Source organism: Podarcis vaucheri, assembly GCF_965113315.1.
Source record: "Podarcis vaucheri genome assembly, chromosome: 4".
In the NCBI taxonomy this organism is placed as follows: Eukaryota; Metazoa; Chordata; class Lepidosauria; order Squamata; family Lacertidae; genus Podarcis; species Podarcis vaucheri.
This window is the reverse complement of record NC_138762.1, coordinates 9,911,857-9,926,399: the sequence shown is the minus strand read 5'-3', so window position 1 is coordinate 9,926,399 and position 14,543 is coordinate 9,911,857. Positions and strand designations below refer to the sequence as shown.

The 14,543-nt window shown below is 47.7% G+C and overlaps 1 protein-coding gene across 1 annotated transcript in view; it reads right to left on the bottom strand.

Moving 5' to 3' along the window:
- Window positions 1-14,543, bottom strand: part of DGAT2 (diacylglycerol O-acyltransferase 2) — a 64,196-nt gene that overhangs the window by 17,242 nt on the left and 32,411 nt on the right. Inside the window, exons 2-3 of the mRNA XM_082219498.1 lie at window positions 7,769-7,888; window positions 1,611-1,718 (exon numbers count right to left, since the gene is read on the bottom strand). Of these exons, the coding sequence (XP_082075624.1) occupies window positions 1,611-1,718; window positions 7,769-7,888 (228 nt within the window). The remainder of the gene's footprint in view (window positions 1-1,610; window positions 1,719-7,768; window positions 7,889-14,543) is intronic.

Below are 14,543 nucleotides of genomic sequence, written 5' to 3'. Positions count from 1 at the left end.
TGTGCAAGGGATACGGACCACATCTGCCTCCACCTTGACGCATAAAATCATAGAATTGTACAGTGGTACCTCGGGTTAAGAACTTAATTCGTTCCGGAGGTCCGTTCTTAACCTGAAACTGTTCTTAACCTGAAGCACCACTTTAGCTAATGGGGCCTCCCATTGCCGCCGTGCCGCCGGAGCACAATTTCTGTTCTCATCCTGAAGCAAAGTTCTTAACCCGAGGTATTATTTCTGGGTTAGCAGAGTCTGTAACTTGAAGTATATGTAACCTGAAGCCAAAATAAAAAAATTCCTTCCAGTAGCACCTTAAAGACCAACTAAGTTCTTGGTATGAGCTTTCGTGTGCATTCACACTTCTTCAGATACACTGAAACAGAAGTTGCCAGATCCTTCTATATAGTGAGAAGGTGGGGAGGGGTATTACTCAGAAGGGTGGTGGGAATGGGAGATTGGTAGATAGCTGAGATGAGCCTGTTGACGACTCTTAACGACTGCAATAGGTCTTACAGGAAAAGGCAAGGGGTGAGAAGGTAAAAATGGCTTAATCATGTATAATGAGATAAGAATCCAATGTCTCTGTTCAGACCAGGTCTCTCCATGGTTTTAAGTTTGGTAATGAGTTGCAATTCAGCAGCTTCTCTTTCCAGTCTATTTCTGAAATTCCTTTGTAGTAAAACAGCTACTTTGAGATCTTGTATAGAATGTCCTGGGAGATTGAAGTGTTCTCCTACTGGTTTCTCTGTTTTGTGATTCTTGATGTCAGATTTATGTCCGTTTATTCTTTGGCGTAAGGTTTGGCCTGTTTGTCCAATATAGAGAGCTGAAGGACACTGTTGGCATTTGATGGCATACACAATGTTAGACGATGAGCAATTAAATAGTCCCGAGATGGTATGTGTGGTGTTGTTGGGGCCAGTAATGGTGTTGTCCGGGTGTATGTGGCAGCAAAGTTGGCATCTGGGTTTATTGCAGGCTCTGGTGCCAGTGTCCGTGTTAAGTCTGGTTGTAGTATTATTGTGGGTTAGGAGTTGTTTAAGATTGGGTGGCTGTCTGTAGGCAATGAAAGGTCTTCCTCCCAGAGCTTGAGAAAGAGAACTGTCATTGTCCAGGAGGGGTTGTAGATCTCTGATGATGCGTTGTACTGTTCTAACTTGGGAGCTGTATGTGATGACTAGAGGTGTTCTGTTATTTTCTTTTTTGGGTCTGTCTTGCAGCAAGTTCTCTCTGGGTATCAGTCTGGCTCTGTTGTTCTGTTGTCTAACTTCATCTGCTGGGTATTTTAGTTCTAAAAAGGTTTGCTGTAGATCTCTTAGGTGAGAGTCTCTGTCTGTAGAATTGTAACCTGAAGCGTATGTAACCCGAGGTACCACTGTATTGTTGGAAGGGACCCTGAGGGCATAGCTGTCAACTTTCCCCTTTTCTTGTGAGGAATCCTATTCGGAATTAGGGGATTTCCCTTAAAAAAAGGGAAACGTTGGCAGCTATGCCTGAGGGTCATCTCGTCCAACCCACTGCAATGCCGGAATCTTTTTGCCCAACGTGGGGCTCGAACCCCCAGCCTTGAGACGCCGAGTCTCCCGCTCTGCCGACTGAAGAGATTCGCCTACCTTTCTTCGGAGTGTTCCAGTCAAAGACGAGCCAGGCCAGGTACGCGGCTGCAATCAGCCAGCAGTCCGTACAGAGGATGTACATGAGGATAACGGTGCAGGCCACACCTAGGGCAGAGATGAAGAGCAAGGAGAATTAACTCGTTTTGCTAAGAAGGGATTTGTCCTGGCATGCAAACACACACCCTCGCCTCTTGAACCCTTCTGCCTCGCTCTTCGCCTGCCTCCCCTGCCCGGCCAAGCTAAATCGGATTGTGTTGTTTAAGGCTTAAGTGACATCACAGCCGACCGGCTAAGCCTCCTGCACAGATTCATCCAAAAAAAGCTTTCTCCAAAGCCACCTCAGGTTACTCCGAAGAGATATTACCGGCCGGCTTCAGAGTCTACCTGGGTCACACACTCCCAGATGTTTTCAAGTTTAGGATGTGCCAATATCAGATTCTCATTTTTCAAGGCTTACATTTGTGCCAAGAACGTGCCAATATCAGATTTTCATTTTTCAAAGCTTCAGTTTAATAATAATAATACAGTGGTACCTCAGGTTAAGTACTTAATTCGTTCCGGAGTTTCATTCTTAACCTGAAACCTTTCTTAACCTGAAGCACCACTTTAGCTAATGGGGCCTCCTGCTGCCGCCACGCCGCCAGAGCACGATTTCTGTTCTCATCCTGAAGCAAAGTTCTTAACCCGAGGTACTGTTTCTGGGTTAGCGGAGTCTGTAACCTGAAGCATATGTAACCTGAAGCATATGTAACCCGAGGTACCACAATAACAATTATTATTATTATTATTAAGGGACGCGGGTGGCGCTGTGGGCTAAAGCCTCAACGCCTAGGGCTTGCCGATCGAAAGGTTGGCGGTTCGAATCCCCGCGGCGGGGTGCGCTCCCGCTGCTCGGTCCCAGCGCCTGCCCACCTAGCAGTTCGAAAGCACCCCCGGGGGCAAGTAGATAAATAGGTACCGCTTTATAGCGGGAAGGTAAACGGCGTTCCGTGTGCGGCTCTGGCTTGCCAGAGCAGCGTTGTCACGCTGGCCACGTGACCCGGAAGTGTCTCCGGACAGCGCTGGCCCCCGGCCTATAGAGTGAGATGGGCGCACAAACCCCAGAGTCTGTCAAGACTGGCCCATTCGGGCAGGGGTACCTTTACCTTTACTATTATTATTATTATTATTATTATTATTAATAATAATAATAATAATTTATTTATACCCCGCCCATCTGGCTGGGTTTCCCCAGCCACTCTGGGCGGCTTCCAAAAGAATATTAAAATACTATAATACATCAAACATTAAAAGCTTCCCTAAACAGGGCTGCCTTCCGATGTCTTCTAAAAGTCTGGTAGTTGTTGTTCTCTTTGACATCTGGTGGGAGGGCGTTCCACAGGGAGGGCGCCACTACCGAGAAGGCCCTCTGCATGGTTCCCTGTAACTTGGCTTCTTGCAGTGAGGGAACTGCCAAAAGGCCCTCGGAGCTGGACCTCAGTGTCTGGGCTGAACGATGGGGCTGGAGACATTCCTTCAGGTATACTGGGCCGAGGCCGTTTAGGGCTTTAAAGGTCAGCACCAACACTTTGAATTGTGCTCGGAAACGTACTGGGAGCCAACGTAGGTCTTTCAGGACCGGTGTTATGTGGTCTTGGCGGCCGCTCCCAGTCACCAGTCTGGCTGCTGCATTCTGGATTAGTTGTAGTTTCCGGGTCACCTTCAAAGGTAGCCCCTTCAAAGGTAGTTTGTTGGTGGTGGGAAATGAAGCCCTTGTTGAAAAATTAACCCATGCGATATACCGTATTTTTCACTCCATAAGGTGCACCGGACCATAAGGCGCACCTAGTTTTTAGAGGGGAAATCAAGAAAAAAAAGCCTGTCTGTTACTCCCAGAGCTTCTGGGGCTGCCGGGGGAAGCCCGGATTCCCCCCCCCAGCCCCAAAGATCCATCCCGCTCGCTGTCTTGGCTTCTGCCATAGCTGCGCGCAGCCTCTCCCGGCCGGAGGGGCTGCTAGTGGCTAAAGAAGCCAATACTTGGCTAAAGTCTAAAGAAGCGGCTAAAGAAGCCAAGACTTGGCTTCCTCTTTAGCCGCGCGCAACCTCTCCAGCCGGGAAAGGCTATGCGCGGCTAAAGAAGCCATAGCTGCGGGCAGCCTCTCCCGGCCGGAAGGGCTGCGCGCGGCTATGGCAATACCCCCACCTCCCGCAAAAGCGCACAGGAGCTGTGCACCCTTTAAGGAGCGTGTGGCTCCTGCGGGCTTTTCTACGAGGAGGGAGAAGGGACTGACTGGCTGCATTAGTCCCTTTTCCCTCCTAGGGAAAAGCCCGCAAGAGTCCCACGGAGCTTGTGTGCGGCTCTTGAGGGCTTTTCCTGCCTGCCTCCCCCCTGCACTCGCTCCATAAGACGCACACACATTTCCCCTTACCTTTTAGGAGGGAAAAAGTGCGTCTTATGGGGCAAAAAATACGGTAATGCCTTTTAATATGTTATTTTCACCCACATGTGCATTTATGTACACACTTTGCCCACCCGGTACATGCAGTTTGCTATGCGTTACTTGGTGGGAGAACTGCCTGGCAAAATTCAGAGAAGTGCAAATTTCAAAAGGACAGGTGTGTTTTCGTTTGCTTCTTGTTTCGGAAAGGGGGACTTAGGTAGGCTTGCATTGGAATAAGAACCAATTCAAATTTTTCCGTCACCCCAAACTACAACTCCCAATCAGCCGCAGCCAGTGCAGCTCAGGCTAACAGGCTGGTGTGGAAACTATGTGCAGCCAACATACCAATTTCTCCAAGATCGCTAACACTCACAGTGTTAGAAACTCAGATAGATAAGCTAGTTGCCAAATGGCACCTAAACCTAGGTTATGGTTGCGGCAATTAAATGTCTAAGTGTCTTTTTAAAATAATAATAAAAAAGCAATGAGGCTTCTTATTCAGGACAATACTTCAAGGACCGCCTTTTTCCATATGAACCTACCCGGACCCTGAGATCATCTTCTAAGGCCCTCCTTCGTGTGTCACTTCCCCAAGAGGTTCGGAGGGTGGCAACATGAGAACGGGGCCTTCTCTGCAGTGGCTCCCCGTCTGTGGAATGCTCTCCCCAGGGAACTGATTTACATCCTATGCCCTTTTAAAATGTACGTTTTTTGGAGGAAGAGGGGGCTATTGGGGTGTTGTTTTTATTTCTATTATGTATTTTGTGGTTCTATATCTTGATTCTGTTCTGTGAACTGCCCTGAGACCCCCGGGTATAGGGTGGTATATAAATTAAATTAAAATAAATAAATAAATAAATATTAATTTCACTTTTATGCTGCTTTATATTTTAAAGGGGACGACGACTCAAAGTGGTTTACAACACATTAAAACATTGAGTAAAACAATCCTGAATAAAACAAACTCAAGTTTCAAGGGAAATATTTCAGATCCTTCTCTAAGGGACATTTTGCTTTCCCCATATTTGTTTACCAGCTTAATTTATAGAGTTGCCTCATGGCAGAAGGACTCTAGGAAACCAGGGTGGTGTAGTGGTTAGAGTATCAGTCGCCAACTTGGCAACCAGAGCTCTCCACGTGGTTGCAATCGGACCTATGCCAGTCGCAAAACGTGCCCGGCTAATTTCTAACACTGACCAAGTCTGAGGGCTCATCCAGACTTCCTGGATGTGTCCAGGCTTTAAAGCTCCGCGTCCCAGGAAAACCCGCTCTTCAACATGGAATCGGAACAAACAGCGGTTCGGATTTTCCACGGATTGCTGTTTGTTCCGGCTCGGCACTAAAGAGCAGGGTTTTACGGGGATAGCGCCAGGGCAAAAAGAAAACAATGTTCAGGCATGAAGCTTTAAACCGTGCCTAGAAACGCAGGACAAAAGGCAGTCTGGATGAGCCCTGCTCTCTTGCACTTTGCACACCGATAAGAAAACAACAACATGTTTATATGCGAGGGGAGCAAGAGGGAGGGACCGGTGCCTGCGAGGAACGTTCAGTTCCTGCTATGCTCAAAGGGCAAACTGGGTACAGGTTGTTTTGCCCCATGGGGCAAAGTTCAGACGAACATAAGCACTCTGCTGGATCAAGCCAAAGGACTACTGAGTTCAACATCCTGTTTACCAAATGCCAGCAGGAAACCCAAAGCAGGATACGACCACAAGAGCCTTCTCCTGTTCTTCAGAGGTGCAGCCATTACCATTAGGACCCCAAACCATTAATTGCTTCGTCTCCCATGAATTGGTGGTGGTGGTTGTTAAAATCTGCATACCACCCTATTCCCGCAGCAGTTCGCAAGATAAAATCGCAGGATAAAAACACAAAATACATAATAAAAACAACCCAATGATCCCCTCTCCCCAACACATTTGAAAGGGCACCCGTCAGGCAAAGGCCTGCTTAAAGAGGAACGTTTTTGCCTGGTGCCTAAAGGTGTATAACAAAGGTGCCAGGCGAGTCTCCCAGGGGAGAGAATTCCACAGACGGGGAGCCACTGCAGAAAAGGCCCTGTTCTCGGGTTGCCACCCTCTGGACCTCACATGGAGGAGGCAAACAAAGAAGGGCCTCAAAGGATGATTTCAGGGTCAGGAGAGAGGCTATTCTTGAGGTATTGCAGTCCTGATCTGTTTGTTTTGCCATTCACTACCTCAGGCATGGGACGCGGTTGGCGCTGTGGGTTAGACCACAGAGCCTAGGACTTGCCGATCAGAAGGTCGACGGTTCAAATCCCCGCAACGGGGTGAGCTCCTGTTGCTCGGTCCCTGCTCCTGCCCACCTAGCAGTTTGAAACTAGCACTTTGAAAGCACGTCGAAGGGCAAGTAGATAAATAGGTACTGCTCTGGCCGGAAGGTAAATGGCGCTTCCGTGCGCTGCTCTGGTTCGCCAGAGGTGGCCACATGACCCGGAAGCTGTATGCCGGCTCCCTCGGCCAATAAAGCGAGAGGAGCGCCGCAACCCCAGAGTAGTCCGCGACTGGACCTAATGGTCAGGGGCCCCTTTACCTTTACCTCAGGCATTACCCCACTCATACCAAAACCAATCACATTCAGCAATATGACAACCTACATAAAAAGGGCCATCGCCAAGCCTGTATTTATAAGATACACTCCTAATATCTGGAGCGCTGATACCTTGACTCCTCCTGGGCCATCTCATGCTCCTCTCCCATCTCTAACCTGAAAGAGACCCAGATCCATACTGCAGGGGGCTCTCACCCTCGAGGGTGCAGAACTACTTTCATCCACTCAGTTCTGCATAGGAAAACCATCCTCTGCAGAGTTGCTAAGCAACCACTGTCGGGATACAGCTTTTTTGCAACCACCTGCAAAAGGGATGCCTTAGCACCGGAGAGAAGGTGGGGCGGCTGTAGCCCTGCAGGTGGGGTTCTCAGGTTGCATTGCCCATGGTGGGGAAAACGAGGGCCAGATTCCCATCAAAGCCACATGGCAGGGTTGGGTGGGGCCAGGAGCAGAGGTGGCCAGAGCAATGGGTGCAAATGTTACCTTCGTAAAGTTAAAGGTAAAGGGACCCCTCACCATTAGGTCCAGTCGTGACCGACTCTGGGGTTGCGGCGCTCATCTCGCTTTATTGGCCGAGGGAGCCGGCGTACAGCTTCCGGGTCATGTGGCCAGGATGACTAAGCCGCTTCTGGTGAACCATAGCAGTGCACGGAAACACCGTTTACCTTCCCGCCAGAGCGGTACCTATTTATCTACTTGCACTTTGACGTGCTTTCAAACTGCTAGGTTGGCAGGAGCAGGGACCGAGCAATGGGGGCTCACCCCGTTGCAGGGATTCGAACCGCCAACCTTCTGATCGGCAAGTCCTAGGCTCTGTGGTTTAACCCACGGCGCCACCCGTGTCCCGCTCCCTGTGTGTTTATATGTAAATAAAGTAGATTAGCCAAAATGCTGAGTTGCTGAGGTCTGTTACGCATGACGCACAAACTCTGCGGATCCCTCAGTGTGCCGGTGTCGGTTGGCATCGGTCACCGGGATGTTCGGGCAGAAGAAAGCTTTTGAAGCTCCTGAACTATTGACCAGTAGGGAGGAATCATGCCAATCTGGCATGTGTCTCTGCCAGGGTCCCACTCGAGTGTAGGCCGAGCTCCCGACACAGACATGGTTTAAAAACAGACCTGCCAACCAACCGCCGACTTGAAAACAGAAAGGCACTTGGCTTACCCATGATGAGAAAACTCAACACCCATTGTAGTACTGAGATGATCTGCAGTTGCTTCTCTACTTTAGACTTAGACAGCCAGGACAGATCCTGAAACGCGGAGAGGATACCGGACCCCGTGCCTGGAGAGAGAAAGGGGGGGGGGGAGAGAAAAGGAGAAAGGCTTGGTCACCAGGTCCTTTGGCAGAAACAAAAAGCAGAAAAGTATGCACAGAGTCTCAAAATTGCAGTCGCTTTCTGATTGTAGGAATTAAGACATATAAACCATGGTCCTCTGCGTGAAAGGGGAACTGGGCTACACATCCTGGCATTAATAATAATAATAATAATAATAATAATAATAATGGGACAGAGGAACTTATGGTCTTCAAATAAAAACATCCTGAAGGTCCCAGGCCACAGAGAGTTTAGGTTGGCCTCAACTAGAGCCAGGGCTGGGGAGGGCAGGATATAAATAAAAATTATAATTATAATTATAATTATAATTATAATTATAATTATAATTATAATTATTATTAATGTATTATTTATATCCCGCCCATCTGGCTGGGTTTCCCCAGCCACACTGGGCAGCTTCCAACAGAATATTAAAATACAATAGTCTATGAAACATTAAAAGCTTCCCTAAACAGGGCTGCCTTCAGATGTCTTCTAAAACTCTGGTAGTTGTTGTTCTCTTTGACATCTGGTGGGAGGGCGTTCCACAGGGCGGGTGCCAGTACCGAGAAGGCCCTCTGCCTGGTTCCCTGTAACTTGGCTTTTCGCAGGGAGGGAACCGCCAGAAGGCCCTTGGACCTGGAAAGACCCTCGGACCTGGACCTCTGTGTCCGGGCAGAACGATGGGGATCCAAATGGTCCGCTTCTTCCAGGCGTGCCCATAAGCCCCACCCACCACGCCATGACCTCCAGAGAAGGACTTGGCCAGGGGTAGCCAATGAGGTGCACGGCAGAAGTCATTGGACTACAACTTCCATCAGCCTTAGCCAGCATGGACATTGACCAGGAATGATAGGAATTGTAGTCCAACAACAACTGGAGGGTACCACTTTGACTACCTACCCCTAGTCAAATGATTAGGTCTAGAGCAGGGTTTCCCAAACTTGGGTTTCCAGCTTGTTTTTGGACTACAACTCCCATCACCCCTAGCTAGCAGGACCAGTAGTCATGGATAATAATAATAATAAATCTGATTTATACCCTGCCCTCCCCAGCCAAGGCCAGGCTCAGGGCGGCTAACAAGCAATAATAAAAACAAGTTGATTGAAATACAACTTAAAAAAACGAGATTAAAATGCAACTTAAAAAACAAGATTAAAATACAACATTAAAACATTGAAATGCAGCCTTATCACAGGAGGAGAAAGGAAAAAAGAAAGAGGGGGAGGGAATCAAACTGACTCCAAGCCAAAGGCCAGGCAGAGCAACTCTGCCTTACAGGCCCTGCGGAAAGAAATCAGATCCCGCAGGGCCCTGGTCTCATGGGACAGAGCGTCCCACCAGGCCGGAGCCATCACTGAGAAGGCCCTGGCTCTGGTTGAGGCTAATCTGACTTCCTTAGGGCTCCCCGGGATCTCTAGGGTCCTGGGTCCTTAAGGTCCACCGTGGGGCATACCAGGAGAGGCGGTCCCGTAGGTACGAGGGCCCTAAGCCACAAAGGGCTTTTAAGATCAAAACCAGCACCTGAAATCTGACCCTGTACTCCACCGGGAGCCAGTGCAGCTGGAAAAACACTGGGTGAATATGCTCCCATGGTAGAGACCCTGTGAAAAGCCACGCTGCAGCATTCTGCACCCGCTGGAGTTTCTGGGTCAGCTTCAAGGGCAGCCCCGCGTAGAGCGAATTACAGTAGTCAAGCCTGGAGGTGACCATCGCGTGGATCACTGTGGCCAGGTTGGGGCGGGAAAGGGAAGGGATAGACTGCTTGATGCGGCGAAAGATTTATGCGCATGTGAACAACAAACCAATAGAATCCCTTTATCATATCTTGTTTAACTGTCCTTTATATATTGTTCCCCGATCAAGGATTCCGAGTTCAATCATTTTGGAAACTGTTGTTAAACCACCTGAATTACATCTAGCCTATCTACTTCAGGACATTGACTCTTATAGAACATTACAGGTTGCAAGATTCCTGAATTCTGTTCTCTCATATAAAAGACTTCATGGAATGCTGCATGACTATTAAAATCTAGTAAACTCTATCCACCATCTTTATATTCAAGGCCACAATATGGTACATCTAGACACTGTATGTAATGTGAAGGAGATTATGCGTTGAAATATTTTAGTTGATATATTAGAATGTAAAATGCTATTTTATTTACTGATTGGTTTTATCTGGTGGGCTTATAGCTGAATTAAGTATTATCTATCTATCTGCTTGATGCGGCGAATGTGGAAAAATGTCGCCTTGGCTGTTGCTGTAACTTGCGCCTCCATGGAAAGGGAGGCGTCAGGGATTACACCCAAACTCTTAACGGAAGGCAATGGCACTAATTGGGCCCCCGCAAGAGAAGGGAGTTGGTCCCTCATCCCCATGCCATCCTGACCCAGCCACAGGACCTCTGTCTTCGAAGGATTTAATTTCAATCGGCTCCCACGAAAGCATCCAAAAACAGCTGGAGTCCCAGGTTCTAGACTCTGCTCCCAGGCATTTAATGGTATGCAGTGAAACCCATCATCTTTTTTGGTTAACAATTGGCAATTTCTTAATGGCGGCGATTTCGTTATTTTTATAAGGTGGTGTTGCTTTAATACTATGTACAGTGGTGCCCCGCAAGACGAATGCCTCACAAGACGGAAAACTCGCTAGACGAAAGAGTTTTCCGTTTTGGAGGTGCTTTGCAAAACGAATCTCCTATGGGCTTGCTTCGCAAGACGAAAATGTCTTGGGAGTTCCTGCAGGTTTTTTTTCCTTTCCCCCACTTTTTCTAAGCCGCTTATCAGCTGATCCGATCAGCAGATAAGCCGCTAAAAGCCGCTAAAAGCCGCTAATAGCACTAATCCGCTAATCTGTCAATGGGCTTGCTTCGCAAGACGAAAAAACCGCTAGACGAAGAGAATCACAGAACGGATTCTTTTCGTCTTGCGAGGCACCACTGTAGGTAGCAGTTTGTGGCTGTTTCTTAAAAAAACACTTTATGTATTGGTAGTCCTGTTTATTCAGCGTCCTTTTTTCAAAAGCCATGCAAGAAATATTTGTTTTTTGTATGCTAGCTGCTCTTGGGAGCCATTGGCAGAAGGGCAGCATAAAAGCCAATTGAAAAATAAATATATGCAGAACGTGTGCCTAATTTTTGCAATAAAGCAGATTCAACAAGACATAACCACCCCGGCTGGATCAGGCCAGAGATCCAGCATTCTGTCTCACAAAGGCAGATCAGATGCCTCTGAGATGTTCACAAAGAGAACAATAAGGCAAAGTCTTTGAACTGGCATTCAGCTGGTATAGACAGCAATAGACCACATTGTGTGTGATAATCTGCCCAGTCTCTTGATAAAGAAGCATAAACCAGTTCTGTTCACAGCTGAAATCTACTGACAACGCCTGTGAGCACGGTCTCAACACCCTCATTTGCAGCATTCTCTTTAAAAAGGCTCACAGAAAATGTTACAAGCCCGATACAGTGGTACCTGGGGTCTACGAACGGCCCTGCTAACGAACTATTCGGTATACGAACTCCGCAAAACCGGAAGAAGGTGTTCCGGAGTTAGCGAACTTTACCTCGGTCTATGAATGTAATCCAAATGGTGGAAGGGCACCGGCGGCAGGAGGCCTCATTAGGGAAAGCGCACCTTGGTTTAAGAACAGCTTTAGTTTAAGAACGGACTTCCAGAACGGATTAAGTTCGTAAACCAAGATACCACTGCACGCAGCCTTCCTTCAACCTCACCCCAAGTCCAAGCAGTGTTAGAAACTCAGGTGTATAAGCTAGGTGAACCAGGATTAAAGATAAAGGTAAAGGGACCCCTGACCATTAGGTCCAGTCATGACCGACTGTGGGGTTGCGGCGCTCATCTCGCTTTATTGGCCGAGGGAGCCGGCGTACAGCTTCCGGGTCATGTGGCCAGCATGACTAAGCCGCTTCTGGTGAACCAGAGCAGCGCACGGAAACGCTGTTTGCCTTCCCGTCGGAGAGGTACCTATTTATCTACTTGCGCTGGCGTGCTTTTGAACTGCTAGGTTGGCAGGAGCAGGGACCGAACAATGGGAGCTCACCCCGTTGCGGGGATTCGAACCGCCGACCTTCTGATTGGCAAGCCCTAGGCTCTGTGGTTTAACCCACAGAGCCACCCGCATCCCATAGGGGAACTTACCAGGAAACTGATAGTGAGAGACTTAAACAAGCCTGCAACCCGCTATCTGCTGTGCGTTTAAAAGGGGAATGTAAAACTCTGCTAAGTTATAGAACTTGCAAGCGCAAGTTAGGAAGCATATTAATAAACAATATATCCTCTCCTGCCTCCCTGAACATTCCCACAAAATGCAGCTTTTTACAGAAAAATCTAGGTGTGAGGCTGCTCAGTCACCCAGCTCGTTGGGCAGAGCCCGCGGTTCCCTGCGGAATAAAGGAGTCCAGCCATCAACCGGAGCAAATAGCTGTAGACCAAAGTTTATTGCGCAACAGGTTTAAAGAGGAATTTTGAACCCCGAGGATGGGGTGACAAAGACTTTTAAAACTTTCCCACCATATCCCAGAATACAGTTCGTACAGCATCATTGCTACATCACTGACATGTCACAAAAGGGAAGGGGTAGACAGGGGTTACACCAATTTAACCTTGGCAAACATGTCCAGACAAGTCCTTGGTACAAGATTAGCATAAGCAGACATGGCAGGGCAAGACCCAGGTATAAGATTAGCAGAGGCAAACACCTCTGAAGTCCCACCACCCAAAGTACAAGAGAACTTCCTTTGCATGTCTGGACCCCTTGGCAAGTCTGGGGATGGGATTAGGCTTGCCTTGGCCAACAATCAGCCTAGCAATTGTCACCTCTGGGCACTTCCTGGAGTCCCTATTTTTCAAGGGCAAAATAGTGTTGGAATGGAGGAAACTGGCAAAGGAGTTGATTTTATATAATTGTTAAAGCTAGGTAACTTCCCTTGAGCTGCCAAGTCGAAGGGATACATTCAGGCATAATATTTGTAACATATAAGAACTTTAAAGATGTGCCCCCCCACCGTAATTTCCGTAACAAGCTTTACACAAGAACAAGCTGCCATGTCCAAGCTTGGTCCCATGTGATAAAGTCATACGGCAGACCGAGATGTGACCGTGAGGGTGGCGGTGCAGTAAGTAATTTGCAGAGGAGCCACAAGGACGCAATTCCATCGCTGTGGCATTCCTTGCCCATGTGGACAGGGGGCTTGCCAGATATGGGGAGAAAACAGCAACGCCAAAAGTCAACGACCTTTCAAATAGCCTTGGTCCCAAAGATCAGCAAAATAGAAGGCCTGAGATTGAGCCACGAGATCCCTGCCAGCTTTTTGTTTCCTTACGTTGCAAGATTCCACAGGCGCTTGAACTTTTCGGCAGATGGACTATGGAAAGGGGAGGATTCGGCTAACACGCCCCCCTCCAAACCAAACCAAAACAGCCCATGCTCCTTGTTTGCAAGCAGCTTCCGTCGATCCATAAATGGGCACAGAGGAAGTTACACATTGACGGATCCCCAAGAGACAGGAAATCCCAAGACGTCTCTTGGGGACCAGAATTTGCTTTTCGGTTTAACTATTCGCAAAGCCAGGAACAAGGCACTTTCAGGCGAAGTCTGGCCTCTGACAGTCGCTGTGCATCCACTATAGCAAAGGCAATTGTGACTGTTGTCATTATCAGCTTGGCGGCGGGGGGAGACTTGCTTTACACAAACATAACCCAGACATGTAAATTTAAAAATGCATTTCAATGTTTTATTTCACAATATGCATTTTTAAAAAACAAGTTAACCTCACATTTTTCAAAACGTAATCAAAAGCAGGTTTTTTTTAAAAAAATGGAAATTTTATTTACAACATAACATAAACCCCCATCCCCCAATACAGAAATCCACCCTCATTAAACGTGAACGTAACATACAATAAGCATAACATTAAGGTAAAGGTAAAGGGACCCCTGCCCGTTAGGTCCAGTCGTGGCCAACTCTGGGGTTGCGGCACTCATCTCGCTTTACTGGCCGAGGGAGCCGTCATACAGCTTCCTGGTCATGTGGCCAGCATGACTAAGCCGCTTCTGGCAAACCAGAGCAGCGCATGGAAACGCCGTTTACCTTCCCGCCAGAGCGGTACCTATTTATCTACTTGCACTTTGATGTCCTTTCGAACTGCTAGGTTGGCAGGAGCAGGGACTGAGCAATGGGAGCTCACCCCGTCACGGGGATTCGAACCGCCGACCTTCTGATCGGCAAGCCCTAGGCTCTGTGGTTTAACCGACAGCGCCACCCGCGTCCCAAGCATAACATACAACAATACAAACAACCAAATAAAAGACTTCCTTTATCCTGCATCTAGCCTCCTTATTTACTTCTTATAAGCCGTTTCCTTTATGAATAATTATTAAGATTTTTCTAATTACAACTTAAATATCCACAAAGTCTCCTGCAGACATTAATCAAAACAAGTCCAGGTATGTGTTTTAGGGTATTGTTTTGTGAAGTATTCTCTGCATTTTCCCCATGCAGTTTAAACATCTAACTTCATCAGTAATTTTAATGTGCATTTTACAGTGTTACTCAGAGGTTATAACTAAGTGATATAAAAACCCTGTTAAATAAATAAA